Below are 16,232 nucleotides of genomic sequence, written 5' to 3' on the forward strand. Positions count from 1 at the left end.
ACAAATTCATAGAGACAGGTATTGGAGGGCATGAGGAGATAGGGAAGGTGAAAATGAGGAAATATTGCTTCATGGCTACAGGGTTTCCCCTTGGGATGAACTACAAGGTGGTGACTGTCACACAACCTTGTGAATGTAGTTAATGCCACTGAAATTTACACATGGTGAAAATGGCAAACGTTATGTTATATTGTGTTTTATTGCAATGAAAAAGAGGAAAATATTATATCTGCAGTATCACCTATTGATTACAGTCCTTTTAATATTAATGGAGCTTACTATAGTAAGCCTAGATATCTAAGTTGGGAATATAGTATACAAAAGCAGAAGATAAATCTTTGGAGATGTTAATTGACCAAGAGTTCATGTTTGCTCTGCAATCCAGAATCTAAATTTAGGATTTTGAATTCAGGTTTTTTGTCCTTTCTTTAGAGGACTCTTCATTGAATGTAGATTCAAACAGTGTAAGAATGGACTTCTTGAAGACCATTTTGAACTTCTCCCCAGTAAATAGGTAGAGTGTGGGAGAAAAAATAGTATTGAAAAAAGTGGTTATTACCGTATGTATCATAAGCAACTCTAAAAGTATCGATTGTTTCTCAGTGATAATTAAACTCTGGTACACATGGTAGGGCATCCAACACACAAAGAAAGAGATAATGGCAGTCATCATGACCCTGAAGGGCTTTTTGGATTTAAACAGGCCCTTCTCTTTCATCTTGTTGGCTACCCTTTTGTAACAAAAGGTGATGATGAGGAAAGGCAGAAGGAAGCCTAGCAAGAAGCGGCAGATAAAACAGGCTACATGAATCTGTTTGCTTAATATTTGCATCTTTTTGCTTTCCCAGTTACTAGACACAGCATAGTTATTCTGGCAGGTCACTGTTCCTTTAAGATCATAACGTGTCCCCCTGAAAACCATACAGGGCATGCTGAGGGCAATGGTAGAGACCCAGACTCCCAGGATAATGCTGGAAGTGCAGCGTGGGGTCCGATGCAACTGTGACCACACCGGATGAAGGGTGAGAAGATACCCATCCACACTGATGGTCGAGAGAAAGAAAACAGAGGAGAACATCCCCATAGATAAAGTGCTGTTAATGACCTTGCACATGAGCGTGTTAAAGATCCAGTGATTGTTTTTTAAGAAAGAAGATGGCCAAAAAATGGCAAAGTCAATGTGGAAATAAAATACGAAAGAATGAGATGAAAAAATAAGAGCGTACTGTCTTTTTCATTTTGAATTTTAGCACCCACAGGTAGAGACCATTGGTGATAGCACCCAGTATACATGACATGAACAAAAAAAGGGCAGTGATAATTTTTGAGGCAGGAATTGAAAAGTGAGTATTGTTTCTTTGTAGAGACATGGAGCAAGTTATCAGTGGAATTGATCAGATCCATAATTTCCTGTGGAGTGAGAAACTGAAAACAACAACAACAAAAAAGAAAACGTTAAATATAGAAATTTTTGCATTGTAACAGTCAAAATTACAATATTAAAAATTTTTTCCTAAAGTCTTATTTACAAAATATTAAAAAAAAAACCCTTTGTTTTGCAATTAATGTTTTGTTTTAAAAGGACCACATAATTACAGCACTGGAATATCGTGAATAAAATATGTATTAGAAAAACAAATCAGGGGCCTCCCCGGTGGCGCAAGGGGTTAAGCACTGCACTATGAAGCAATCCGTAGCTTCTGCAGCACGAGTTTGATCCCCGGCCGGCCAGAGAGCAACCCACATGATGCAGCAGACCTCTCCTGTCTTGCCCGCTGCTCCCTTCAGCAGTCTATTTCAGCCAGTCTGCCTGTTCTGTTCCCCACTCTGTCTCTGGTGAATCCTCTCACCTCCCGCATCTCTGGCCTATACCCCAGCTATTGTATGCATAAATAAATAAATTTAAAAAAAAAGAAAAGAAAAATCAATATGGCTAACCTTTGGAGATTTGCTAATATTAGTGGTTGAAATGTAGCTAATACACATTATAACTTTTGCCCATCATTTCAGGGTAGAGTTAATCATTACCAAGAAGTGTTCCTACATATGCTTTGGTTTGGTCATGTAATCTGCATGGCTAAATATCTCACAGTCTCTTTACATATATAAAATATATACATATATTTTAATTTTTTAAGATTTATTTTATTCATTTATGCATACAAGAACTGGAGTGCAGACGGGGTGAGAGGATTCACCAGAGACAAGAGTGGGGAGCAGACTAGCAGGCTGATTGAAATGCACTGCTGACGAGAGCAGTGGGTGAGGCAGGAGAGATCTGCTGTATCTTGTGGGTCAGTTACCTGGCTGGGATGGACCTCTTGCCGCAGTGGCTGGCGATAGCTTCATGGTGCTGACTTAACCCCTTGTACCACCAGGGAGGCCCTATACATACATTTTTAAAAATAGATTGCAAATATATAAACAAAAGAACATACAGGTAACACCCCTGTAATTTTATTAGCTATATATATCTGTATTAATATGTAGCTTTTATATCTATACATATTTTGTATTTGTTGTTTAAAATGACAATATTTTTAAATGGCAAACAATATTTATATAATCACACAAAGCGTATTCCCCCCCTCCCCCCCTCCCCAGTCTCACTTCTGTTTTTTTTTTTTTTATAGAGGCATGTTTTTATTTATTTATTTGTTTGTTTGTTTGTTTATACATGCACTGGGTACAGTCAGAAGCACGGGAGGGTGAGAGAATTCACCAGAGCCAGAGCAGGGAGCAGAGCAGGCAGAAGGACCGAAGCACACTGCTGAGGGGAGCAGCGGGCGGCAGGAGAGGTCTGCGCGCCATGTGGGACCCTCCTCAGGTGGCTGGGTAGTAGCCGGGGATCGAACCGGTGCCGCAGAGGCTGCAGGCAGCTTCGCAACCCAGCGCTCAACCTCTGCGCCACCAGGGAGGCCCTCACTTCTGTTTTGTACGAGGAATTAAATCAGATTAATTTGAGCATCAAAAATAGAAAGATTATATATAAAATAATATTAATACTAAATAGAAATAACGTTTGGGATGTTTTGATTTTGTTAAAGTTAATTTAGGTAGCTTAAGAGCTTTTCTTTAGATATCAAGGGGAAGTCTGACCCTTCTTGATGTGTACAACTTTCTGAATAAAGTAATGTAGAGGAAACCCCTTTTGGGAAGATAACGTAGAAAGTAAAGAGGGGAGCTCTTGCCCCTCCTTAAGCTGAAGCCAAAGCAAAAACATTGGAGGCCAAGAAAGCAGTGCTGAAGGCATCCATAGCCATCGGGAAAAAAAAAGAAGAAACCTCACATTACCCACCTTCCAGGGGCTCCAGACACTGCGACTTTGAAGGGAACCCAAATATCCTCAGAAGAGCGCTCCCAGCAGAAGCAAGCTTGACCAGAACGCCGTCACGAAGTTCTCCCTGACCGCCGAGTCAGCCGCGAAGAAGAAAGTAAACAACAACGCACGTGTTTTCATGGTGGATCTCAAGGCCAATGAGTACCAGACCACAGAGGCTGTGAGGAAGCTCTGTGGCACTGATGTGGCCAAGGTCAACATCCTGACCAGACCTGATGGAGATGCAGGCATAGGCTCCACTGACTCCTGACTATGGTGCTTTGGATGTTACCAACAAATTGAGATATAAACTAATTACAGCCGGCTAATTCTGAATATATTCTTTTTCACCATAAAAAAAGGCAGTGTCAGATCAATTTATTTGTATAAGACTTGGTCTTAATGGTTGTTAGTGAAATTGAATAACAAAAATAACAACTGATACAAATTAGTGAAGTAATCATGGGGTATTATAATTATATTTCTCCCATGAACTAGTTATATACAGCAAATGCTATTATCTAGTATTCTAGCACTCAAGAACACAGTAAGAACTGATATTCCTATGGAAGGCCTAGGGCACAGTAGATTGTTAAATACCTTTAGAATTATCAATAAAAGAGGAAACTGTATTGTATAGAGCAGTAGTTTTTTTTTTTTTTTTTAATTGGAGAAGGCAAAGAGGTAAAGAAGTCAGGGAACTGATGTTTATCCAATATTTGTTATATGCCAGAAGCTTATCATCAATATCATGTCCTTCTGCCCTCACAAAGGCAAACATTTAAACAGAGAAAATGATGCTCATGAGTTTTAAATTTCTGACTCATTAACATCTCCACAATGTCTGCATTATGGCAGGTGGGGAAACCTACTGGTGTTTTATGTTACTGCTTTGAAGACTGGTAATTCATCTGTAATGTTTTGTTGAAGCTCCATGAATAAGAATATTGGATTATCCAAAATATCCCATTTCTTGAAAAATGGTTCCTATAATATTGAAAATATAAACCTCCAAATGTTTTGGAAAATAGTTATTGTAACAGAATCATAACAACAAATTGGTTTTTGATAAATTGGACAAAGCAGTGAAAATTATGAATGATGTATTTTTTTTTCACTGAGTAAACATTCTGAGAATATAGACAAGACAAAAATAATAGGTATGAAGACAACTGTTGCAAGTTACTTCTGCCTTCTAAGGGCGTTGCAAATTTTTTCTCTGAAGTAGAAAGTGGTTCTCTCTTCAGGAAAATATCTTAGTAATCTGTTTTGGAAAGAAAAAGTGAAGTCCAAGGACATGGAATGGAAAGGCAATAATGAGTAGGACAATGCGAGCCTGAAAAAGGTACTGTGTGAAGGTCCTGGAACCCTGAGAGAAGGGAGGAGGGGTAAGGACCAGGAATAGGAAAAACATAGCAGGAGATTAGGAGGTTTGAAGAGAGCAGAAATGACACAGGGGTTTTAAAATAAGGAATGTCTAATATTCTGTTTTAATCCATTTGCTATGCTTTGACATGGTATAAAGTCTCTTCTCATTAATCACAAATGTCTTGTGTGGTTGGTTGCTCTGGGGAATCAAAGGAAAAAAGCTTGTGTTTCCTATTTGGGGTAGAAAGCAGAACCCAGCAGCAGGAGGTGAGATGTAAATGAGATGATGAATATAGTAGAAATTGGATAGATACTGGGGCATGAATAGCCAAGGAGAAACAAAATCCTTTAAGAATTTCTGAGACTGTGTATATGGACTGAGTTTGTCTATTTGTGTGTGTGTGTGAGAGAGAGAGAGTAAATGTGTGTGTAAGAGAGAGAGAGTAAATATTCCGTATAACTGTGGTGTACTTAAGTGGTTATATGATCTCTGTGGTGTGTGTTTGTATCAATGGGGTATGTGTGGAGCTCTGCATGTGTGTGTGTGAGTTACGTATCCTTGTAGTGTACTTCTGTGTGTCTTTATTTGTGGGTGGTCTCTATATAAGGTGTTTGGTATCTGTGGTCTGGATTTGTTTATTTAGGTAGTGTATATATGTATAGTGTTAGTATGTCTATGCCATGTGCACGTGTTTGTGTGTAAGTACGTATGGTTTCTTTGTGTATGTGCAATGAAAAACTTAATACCTGAATTATATAGGGAAGAGTTTTAAAAAAATGTGTGACTGAGCTCTAGAAGGAAACTGAAAATAATGTAGCACTTGAGCAAAATGAACATTGGTAATGATTCTGAATATTATATAGTTTTCTAGGAACCTTGGTTTATTGCACATAAATAATATAAATTTATTGAATATGTATTAGTGGGGCAGAGTTCAGGTTCTGGAATTCTGTAGAAACGGGTTTTAATTCTACCACATTTTAACCCTGAGTTTGGACTCCTGAGTCTTTTTCATCTTCTAAAGCCCAATTAGTTGCTATGAAAACTAAATGAGTTTATGTATATAAATTATTGTTTCCTTAACATCACATATTAAGTGTTCAATAACTTTTTACCTATTATTTTGCTCAACTTATTATAGTAAACCAGTAATAGTCTCATTTTGCTCTTTTAATGAGACAGGTCAGATTTCTTTTCTCCTCAAAGCCTCCCTAGAGTTTCCACTCTAGAATTAAGTGAAAAAGTAAAAATATCAGCCTACTGGGACAGAAGTTCTCAGTTTTTTTTTTTTAAAGATTTATTTATTTAGGAGCAACATGGCGGAGAGGAGACGCTGCGAGTAAGAGCTCCCATTAAAAAAAGTTAATAGGGAGGAAAAGCGGCAGGTCCCAGTGAGAACTGGGACACGGAAGATAAACGGGTGACTCCAGCAAACTACCCGAAGAAGAAAGTGGCCATAAAAGAGGACTAGAAGGGAGGAAAGCGCAGAACCCTGCTCCCCTCCCCCACCCACAGAGTCGGCACTCTCCGACCAGCAGAGAGGAAGGGAAAAAACAAACCAAAACGACCAACAAGAACAAACTACGTAGCAAGCGGGACTGTGAGTGGAAAGGAACTATTTCAGCCACCACACCCCGTGAACGGGAGCTGCAGAGAACCCTGCAGGATTTGCCGCGGAGGTGAGCTCCAGGCGCCATTAAACAGAGACCCCGCCCCCCCAGGAGGAGGCCAGGACCAGCACACAGCCCCGGGCCGCCCGGTAAGCTTGCGAGGAAAAGCAGTGCACTGGAAAAGCAAACGCGGATCAGGATCGCGTGGAAAAGCGGCGGGCTGGAAAAGCAAACACAGATCGGGATTGGGATAGCGCGGAAAAGCAGCTCGGTTGAAAAGCAAACACGGATTGGGATCGCGGCTGCCCAGGTCCCCGCGCCTGCGACCTAGGCGTGCAGGGAGATGTGCGCGAAGACCCTCACTGAGGTGAAAGTCCCTCACTGAGTATCCAGGAACCAGGCACCCAGGCATGGGAGCGGGGTGCAAAAGACGCCATTCTGTGGACACTGAACTGGGCTACAGCCCGCGTCCTGGACCTGAGGGCTTTGGAACTGAGATCCGGGGCACAAAATTCGGGGCGTGGGTTCTCCACGACGGTGGGGCACAAGGCAGACACAGCACCCCAAAGCCGTTGAGGTTTACCCTACCATTCCCGCTCTGTTTCCTGTCCCAGGGGGTGGAAAAAAAAAAAAAAAAAAAAACAGCTCCCCAAGGGCTCTAGGAGAGATCTCTGGCGCCACCTAGCGACTTGAAACCAGCAGAGGCTCCTGGAGGAGCCAGTGGCCAGCTGGGAAGTTAGCCCATGCCGGGCCCCTGCCGACCAGTAGTCTGAGCCCACAGGGGGAGCGAGTACCCAAAGCCGGGGCAGACCAGGCGCGCAGAAGAGTGTGCCTGAGACTGGACACGCAGGGACTGTGTCCTGCATCGCCATTTTAGAACAGGGACATTTCTTCAGTAAAGACAGCCTGCAGAAGGCTCCCTCAGGAGCCAGAGGTGAGCTGGGGAAGTTCGCCCACACCAGAACACCTCTGGCCTGCAGTCCAAGCCCAGAGGGGGAGAGGGAATCCACCGCCGGGGCAGACCAGGAGCACAGGGGAGTGTGTCCCCACATCGGCATTTTAGAACAGGGACTTTCTTCAGTAAAGACTGCTTGAAACTGACAGATGGCTCCCGGAGGAGCCAAAGGGGAGCAGAGAAGCTCACCCAAGATGCCGGCCAGTCCCAGCAACACAGTGTCCCAACGCATACGGCAAATTAGAAAACAGACAGTAGGGAGTAGAAGAACCACACGCAACATAGCAACTCCTCAGGGAAGAAGCATACCACAAAAAGAAAACCAGCCCCCAGATTGCAACGACAGTAACTTGGAAGAACTTCTGAGCCTTCCAGAAAGAGAATTTAAAATTGCCATGATTTAAAAAATGACAGAACTCATAAAGGAAAACAATGATAAGGGAAAAATAATCAACGATCAGAAGAATGAAATTGAGTCCCTAAAGAGGGAAGTAAAAGAAATGCAGGAGATCAAAGAATTAATGGAAGAACTAAAGAATTCTGGGAAAAGCAATGAAAGCAGAATAGATGAAATGGAAGAACGAATAAGTTCTCTTGAAGACACAGAAATAAAAAGAACGAAAACAGAAAAGGAAAGATAAGTACGAAGGAAAAAGAACGAAGAAAGACTTCGGGAACTATCGGACACCATGAGGAAAGGAAATATAAGAGTTATAGGAATACCAGAAGGAGAGGAGAGAGATGTAGGAACAGAGAAAATATTCCAGGAGATAATTGAAGAGAACTTCCCAAATGTGAAGAAGGAGCTGAAAATTGATATACAAGAAGCAAGAAGAACACCAAACTTCCATGACGAAAGGAAAAATACAGCAAGACACATAATAGTGAAGCTCCCAAGAATCCAGGACAAGGAAAAAATAATGAAGCTGACAAGAGGAAAGAAACAAATAACATTCAAAGGAAAACCAATCAGGCTGACATTAGACTTCTCTGAAGAAACACTACGGGCAAGGAGAGAGTGGAAGGACATAGTCAACAGACTCCAAGAAAACAGATGTCAACCAAGAATACTCTATCCCACAAAGCTTTCCTTCCTCTATGAAGAAAGAATAAGGACCTTCCCAGACAAACAGAAACTATGGAACTTCATTACCAATAAACCCCCACTCCAAAAAATACTACAAGGAATCCTAAAGCCAGAACCTCAGAGGGACGAATAACAACGAAAGAAGGCAAGGAAAAAAAAAAGATATTAAAAGAATAAATGAAATCAAAGGAAAGACAAACACAATGGCAAATACAGATGCTAACATATCAATATTAACCCTAAATGTAAATGGACTAAACTCTTCAATAAAAAGACACAGAGTTGCAGCCTGGATTAAGAAAAAAAACCCAACCTTTTGCTGTCTCCAGGAAACACATTTAGCTACAAAAGATAAAAATAGGCTCAAAGTTAAAGGATGGAAAACAATCCTACAAGCAAATGGACCAAAAAAGAAAGCAGGAACAGCTATACTTATATCAGATAAAACAGACTTCAAACTCAAAAAAATAAAAAGAGACCCCAGTGGTCACTACATTATGATCAAGGGGACAATATTTCAAGAAGAAATAACACTCATTAACATATACTCACCAAACGAAGGAGCACCAAAATATATCAGACAACTGTTGTCCTCTCTGAAACCAGACATCAGAGAAAACACATATGTAGTGGGAGACTTCAACACACCACTATCAACAATGGATAGATCAACAAGACAAAAAATAAGTAAAGAAACTAAAGCTCTAAATAAGGACCTAGAGCATTTGGGCTTAACAGACATCTATAGAACACTAAACCCCCAAAAAACGGAGTACACATTTTTCTCAAGCGCACATGGATCATTCTCCAGGATCGATCCCATACTGGGGCACAAGACAAACATCAACAGATACACCAAGATTGAAATCATACCAACCATCTTTTCTGACCATGAAGGCATCAAGCTAGAAATAAACCATAAAAAGAAGGCAAGGAACTTTCCTACCTCATGGAGACTAAAAACCACACTACTGGAAGACCACTGGACTAATGAGGAGATCAAAGAGGAAATTAAAAAATTCTTTGAATTGAATGACAAGGAGGACACCAATATCCTAAATGTATGGGACGCAGCAAAAGCAGTAATAAGAGGAAATATATAGCAATAGAAGCTCAAGAAAGAAGAAAGAACTCAAAGAAACAACCTAATCTCGAAGCTCAAAGATCTAGAAAAAGAACAACAAAAAAACCCCAAAACCAGTAGAAAAAAAGAAATAATAAAAACCAAAGCAGAAATAAATGAAATTGAAACTAAAAAAACAATCCAAAAGATCAATGAAACCAAGAGCTGGTTCTTCGAAAAAATCAATAAAATAGACAAACCCCTAGCCAGGCTCACAAAGGAAAAAAGGGAAAAAGCACAAATAAACAGGATCAGAAATGAAAGAGGAGAAATCACAACGGACACAGCAGAAATCAAAAGAATAATCAGTAACTACTATGAAGAGTTGTAGGGAAACAAGTTCAACAATCTAGAGGAGATGGACAAATTCCTACAACTCTACAATCACCCAAAGCTAGATAAAGAAGAAATAGAACACCTAAACAGACCAATTACAAGCAGCGAAATTGAAATGGTAATCAAAAACCTCCCCAAAAACAAAAGCCCAGGGCCTGATGGATTTACAAACGAATTCTACCAAACATTCAGAGATGAATTGGTGCCTATCCTTCACAAACTCTTCCAAAAAATTGAGAAGGAAGAGACAATACCAAACACATTCTATGAAGCCAACATTACACTAATACCAAAACCGAATAAGGACACCACAAAAAAGGAAAACTACAGGCCAATCTCCCTAATGAACACTGATGCAAAAATCCTCAACAAAATTTTAGCTATCAGAATCCAACAATGTATCCATAAGATAATTCACCACGACCAAGTAGGATTCATTCCAAGGACACAAGGATGGTTTAACATCAGAAAATCAATCAACGTTATCCAACACATCAACAAAAAGAAATATAAAAACCATATGATAGGGGCCTCCCCGGTGGCGCAGTGGTTGAGCGCTGGGTTGCGAAGCTGCCGGCGACCTCTGCGGCGCCGGTTAGATCCCCAGCTGCTCCCTGGCCACCTGAGGAGGGTCCCACATGGCGCACAGACCTCTCCTGCCGCCCGCTGCTCCCCTCAGCAGTGTGCTTCGGTCTTTCTGCCTGCTCTGCTCCCCGCTCTGGCTCTGGTGAATTGTCTCACCCTCCCGCGCTTCTGACTGTACCCAGTGCATGTATAAACAAAACAAACAAATAAATAAATAAAACATGCCTCTATTAAAAAAAAAATATATGATAATATCAATAGATGCTGAGAAAGCTTTCGACAAAGTGCAACACCCATTCATGATAAAAGCCCTTGAAATTCTTGGAATACAAGGAACATACCTCAACATCATAAAGGCCATCTATGAGAAGCCAACAGCCAGTATTATTCTCAATGGTGAATAGCTGAAAGCAATTCCATTAAGATCTGGAACAAGACAAGGATGCCCACTCTCACCACTGCTTTTCAATATAATACTGGAAGTCCTAGCCAGAGTAATAAGACAAGAGAAAGACATCCAAGGAATCCAAATAGGAAAAGAAGAAGTCAAACTATGACTATTTGCAGATGATATGATAATATACATAGAGAACCCCAAAAACTCCACAGAAAAACTAATTCAACTCATCAATCAGTTCAGTAAAGTGGCAGGATACAAAATCAACACGCAAAAGTCAGTAGCCTTCCTATACACAAACAATAAATCTGAAGAAGAAGAAATAAAAAAAACCATCCCTTTTATTATCAAAACAAAAAAAATCAAATATTTGGGAATAAATCTAACAAAAGAGGCAAAGGACCTATACAAAGAAAATTATAAAACACTGTTAAAGGAAATAGAAGAAGACACAAAGAAATGGAAAGACATCCCCTGCTCATGGATTGGAAGAATAAACATTATTAAAATGGCCATCCTACCAAAAGCAATATACCAATTCAATGCTATTCCAATCAAAATTTCAATGTCATTCTTCAAAGAAATAGAACAATTATTGATGAAATTCATATGGAATCACCAAAAACCCTGAAATGCCAAAGCTCTCCTGAAAAAGAAAGAAGGGAATGGAGGCATCACACTCCCAGACTTCAAACTATACTACAAAGCCATAATCATCAAAACTGCATGGTTTTGGCACAAGAACAGACATACAGACCAATGGAATCGAATAGAAAATCCAGAAATAAACCCACAGATTTATGGTCAACTAATCTTTGACAAAGGAGCAAAGACTATGCATTGGAGCAAAGAAAGTTTGTTCAATAAATGGTGCTGGGAAAACTGGGTCGCTTCATGCAAAAGAATGAAGCTTGACCACTACCTCACACCATACACAAAAATCAACTCAAAATGGATTAAAGAACTAGACATAAGACCTGAAACCATAAAATATATAGAAGGAAATATAGGCGAAACACTATGTGATTTGCACATCAAAGACATCTTTACAGATACATCACCCAAAGCAGTGATAGTGAAGGCAAAGATAAACAGCTGGGACTATATCAAATTAAAGAGCTTCTGCACAGCAAAAGAGACAATAACAAAAACAAAGAGAAACCCCACTGACTGGGAGAACATTTTTGCACCCAACACTAATGATAAAGGACTGATCACAAAAATCTGCAAAGAGCTGATGAGACTCAACAACAACAAAGAAAATAACCCAGTCAAAAAATGGGCAGAAGAGCTAAAAAGAAACTTCTCTGAAGAGGAAATGCAAATGGCCAACAGGCATATGAAAAAATGTTCAACATCACTTGTAATCAGGGAAATGCAAATCAAAACTACCGTGAGATACCATCTCACACCAGTGAGAATGGCATATACTAAAAAAACTAGCAACAACAAATGTTGGCGAGGTTGTGGAGAAAAAGGAACTCTTCTGCACTTTTGGTGGGAGTGCAAACTGGTCCAACCACTATGGAGAGCTCTGTGGAGATTTCTTGACCTACTAAACATAGAGCTTCCATATGATTCAGCAATTCCACTCCTAGGTATTTACCCAAAGGACACAGAAACATCAATTCCAAAGAGCACCTGCACGCCTATGTTTATAGCAGCACTGTTTACAATAGCTAAGCTTTGGAAACAGCCCAAATGCCCAAAAATAGATGACTGGATCAGAAGATGTGGTACATATACACCATGGAATATTACTCAGCATTCAAAAAAGATAAACACATGCAATTTGCAGCAACATGGATGGCGCTGGAAGGGATCATGCTCAGCGAAATAAGCCAAAAAGAAAAAGAAAAATACCGGATGGTCTCACTCATAGCAGGAATCTAGAAAACTTAAATAAGGGACCAGGAAAATGAATAACTATAAGAAAGTGACAATCAAAATCAACGAAAAAATATGAACCAGAGACACTTTTTGGGGGGTGGGGGCGGGAGGGGAGGGATTGGGGTCAGAATGGGGGGTTGCAATTGTATGGGGATATAAAAATAAAATTTATTATTAAAAAAAATAAATAAAATAAAAAAAAAAGATTTATTTATTTATTTATACAAGCACTGGGTACAGACAGAAGCTCGGGAGGGTGAGAGAATTCACCAGAGCCAGAGCGGGGAGCAAAAAAGGCAGATGGACCAAAATACACTGCTGAGGGGAGCAGCAGGCGGCAGGAGAGGTCTGTAGTACCATGTGGGTCCCTCGCCTGGCAGCTGGGTATTCAACCGGCACTGCAGAGGCTGGGGGCAGCTTCGCAGCCCAGCGCTCAACCGCTGCGCTACCAGGAGAAGAGGCCCTCTCAGTTTTTTTTTAAGATTTATTTTTTATTTATACAAGATCTGGGGTACAGGCCGGAGTTGCGGGAGGGTGAGAGGATTCACCAGAGACAGAGGAGCAGAACAGGCAGACAGACCGAAAGAATTGCTGAAGGGAGCAGCAGGCGAGATCATAGAGGTCTGCCTCCCCGTGTGGGATTCTCCCTGGCCACCTGAGAATCGAACTGGCGCTGCGGAGGCTGCAGACAGCTTCACAGTGCTGCGCTCAACCCGCTGCACCCCTAGGGAGGCCCAGAAGTTCTCAGTTGTATTTTCTTTTTGTTTAGTGATATCTTTGGCACAAGCTGCTTTCAGGAAGACCCCATCTCTTTTTGGGGAATCCAAATTACTATGGGGGATCCTGCCCCTAGAACTTTAGGAAGCTGATTATCTGGAGTTTCAGTAGCTCATCATCAGATAATAGTTTTTGGATAAATCTGCTGACCCAGGGAATCTTATCTTGGATTTTCATCCTCATGCTCCTTGGTCCTGGGCAGGCGAAAGGGACTCTGTGTGAGCAGTCCTCTCTGGGGAGAGAGGCAAAATCCAGTGACACTATGCCTTCATTACACCTACCTTTCTTCTTGCTAAGCTACTTCCTAACCCAGAACCTGCTATTTAAATATTCAGTGAGGTCTCGCCCTATTCTGGTTCGTTTTTCTGTGTAATATATTGCTCTAGACATGGAGGAAGAGATGAATACTTCTTCAAATCGTTTCTCCATTTTAAGAGGACATTTTAGATGTTTCATAGAATAAGTTATTCTATTTTTAAGGTTATTAAGCTTGTTTCAGGTGTAAAAACACTGATTAATAATTTCTTTCTCATATGTAGTCATCCCACCAGGCACCCACCCTGCCTCAATCTAGGATCTTCATTAGCATATGGATGCTTGGTGTTGGGTTACACAGGGAGGTGGTAAATATCAAGCTTGGGAAAAACAGAATCTGGAAATCAGCTACCTAATCTTGGTGAGAAAATGGCCAGAAAGAAAAACTTAGACACTGCGTTTCATATTAAAATGGAGCATATTTAGTTTGGGAGATGAAACCTGAGAGGCAGAATGATCTGCAATAGTACTATTGTTGAGAATAGTTGAAAAGAACATAGAGTTGGTTCCTATATTTTCGATGATGATCTCATTTTAAGAAAATTCTACAACACAGGTAATATATTTATGAACTGAGTGAATCCTACATTTTGTATTTTCCTCTCTCTAATTCATCTCTGGAATTCTTTAGAATCAGCTGCTGTGCTCACCTTAGTATCCTGATTTCTTCCCTGCTGGCTTTCTGCTTCATCTTTGCATTGCCAGTGGAGAAAATACATCAAAACCTCTTTGTGGCTTCTTCAGTAGTGAAGCTTGAGAATCAGCTACCTGCTTAGATTTAGAATCTTAAAACTCTCAGTTAAGATTTCAAATCTTAAAGCTCTCACTGCTACTGTAACTTATTAAAAATAGGCTTAAATCTGCATTAATTCATTTGGATCTGTGACCTTCAAGGTACAAAAACTATTTTCCTTGCTTCAGGATAAGGATAGATTTTCAAATTGTTGCTTCATTTTACAAGCAATTTCTTGCCTGGTTTTCATGCCCTTTGGGTTTGATCTGGAAGCAACCTGAGACATTATTTGGTCCAAACCCACTACTTTAGAAGATTGGCAAACTGAGACAGAGACAGTTTAAGAGAGTTTAAGAGACACAGAGAGTTTAAGGACTCCTTGTACTGCCCTATGCTATTTCATTAATAAAAAAAAAGTGTTCTGAACCAAGTTCTTCTTCCTCCTTCCATTATACTCTATATTTCCAAAGTCTACCATTATTAAAGTTCATAAATAACAACAATGTTAGGGATCAATTTTTAATCCTCCCTAAATATGTACAAGGGCTGCTATCAATATTAAACAGCCCATACTTGAATTCTTCCATAACTCCTCAAAAATGCTCTCATTAGGGACTCTTCTCCTAAATAGTACTTAAACCAATATTATTAACTCTGTAGGGAAGTATACAGACATGTTTGAGGAAGCAATTTCTCTTCTGTGGCTTTTATGAAGTGACTCTGTTCACTTCACTTTTCATATTTCAAGTCAAGCCAAGTGATTTCAAGAAAAAGGCTAAGGGAGACTGAAACTGTTAAATGTTTTGATGCAAATGCAGAATGAAATATGTAGAAATGCAGAAGCAGATGGTGTTGCTGAATCAAATACCTGAAAGTTTAGGGAATTCATCGATGCATACAGTTCTTAGACCTGGAGGAGATGAAAGAGTTGATCTGATCTAATTTCTAATTCTGTAGGTAAAGAGACTAGGACTTAGAGATATTCGAGAACTTGTTCTAGAGTCTATTATTAGCTAATAATAGACTTGGGGTAGAAATAATGTACACTGAAAATACTGATGTATGAGACAGAGCCGAATAGAAAACAAAATCCTAGAAATATTTATATGTGTACATATATATATCTCAACTCTGCTACTTACCACATGTATGTGTGTGTATGTGTGTGTACAATATATATGTATATGTATATATTTAACCTCTTCAAGTCTCAGTTTCCTGATTTGCAAATGCAAAGAATTGAAAAATTCTCTTAAAATATTCTTTTGAGGATTGAATGTAGTGTTACTGGTAAGAGCTTAGCATAGTACCTGACACATGATAAGTATTAAGTAAATAACAGCTAATATTAATATTATGTATGTTGTAACAGAGAACACTAGCAAGCCCAGTGGACTGGAACAGATCTCTGAGCAGTGCAATTCAGGAAACATTTATCAGGTCTCTAATGCATACCAGACAGTGTTTGCGAGTGGGGAAAGCAAAGTAAATAAATCAAAATAATTGATCTTTGTATTTATAGTTATTTTTTAAAAAATTTATTTATGCACACAGGAGCTGGGTTGTAGGCCAGAGGTGGGTGGAGTGAGAGGATTCACCAGAGACAGAGTGGGGAACAGAACAGATAGATCTACTGAAACACACTGCTGAGTGGAGCAGTGGGCGAGACCGGAGAGGTCTGCTGCTCCATGAGGGTCAGTTCCCTGGCCAGGGATCAAACTCGTGCTGCGGTGGCT

The 16,232-nt window shown here is 40.1% G+C and overlaps 1 protein-coding gene across 1 annotated transcript; it reads right to left on the reverse strand.

Moving 5' to 3' along the window:
• Nucleotides 1–394: 394 nt before the first annotated feature.
• GPR33 (G protein-coupled receptor 33) lies at nt 395–1,404 on the reverse strand. Its single transcript, XM_037501833.1, is given in 4 exon segments — nt 395–1,156; nt 1,159–1,226; nt 1,229–1,359; nt 1,361–1,404. Coding segments are annotated over 4 exon segments (1,005 nt in total).
• Nucleotides 1,405–16,232: the final 14,828 nt, after the last annotated feature.

Source organism: Talpa occidentalis, unplaced genomic scaffold (assembly GCF_014898055.3).
Source record: "Talpa occidentalis isolate TD23 unplaced genomic scaffold, MPIMG_talOcc4v2.1 talOcc4.11, whole genome shotgun sequence".
Lineage (NCBI taxonomy): Eukaryota > Metazoa > Chordata > Mammalia > Eulipotyphla > Talpidae > Talpa > Talpa occidentalis.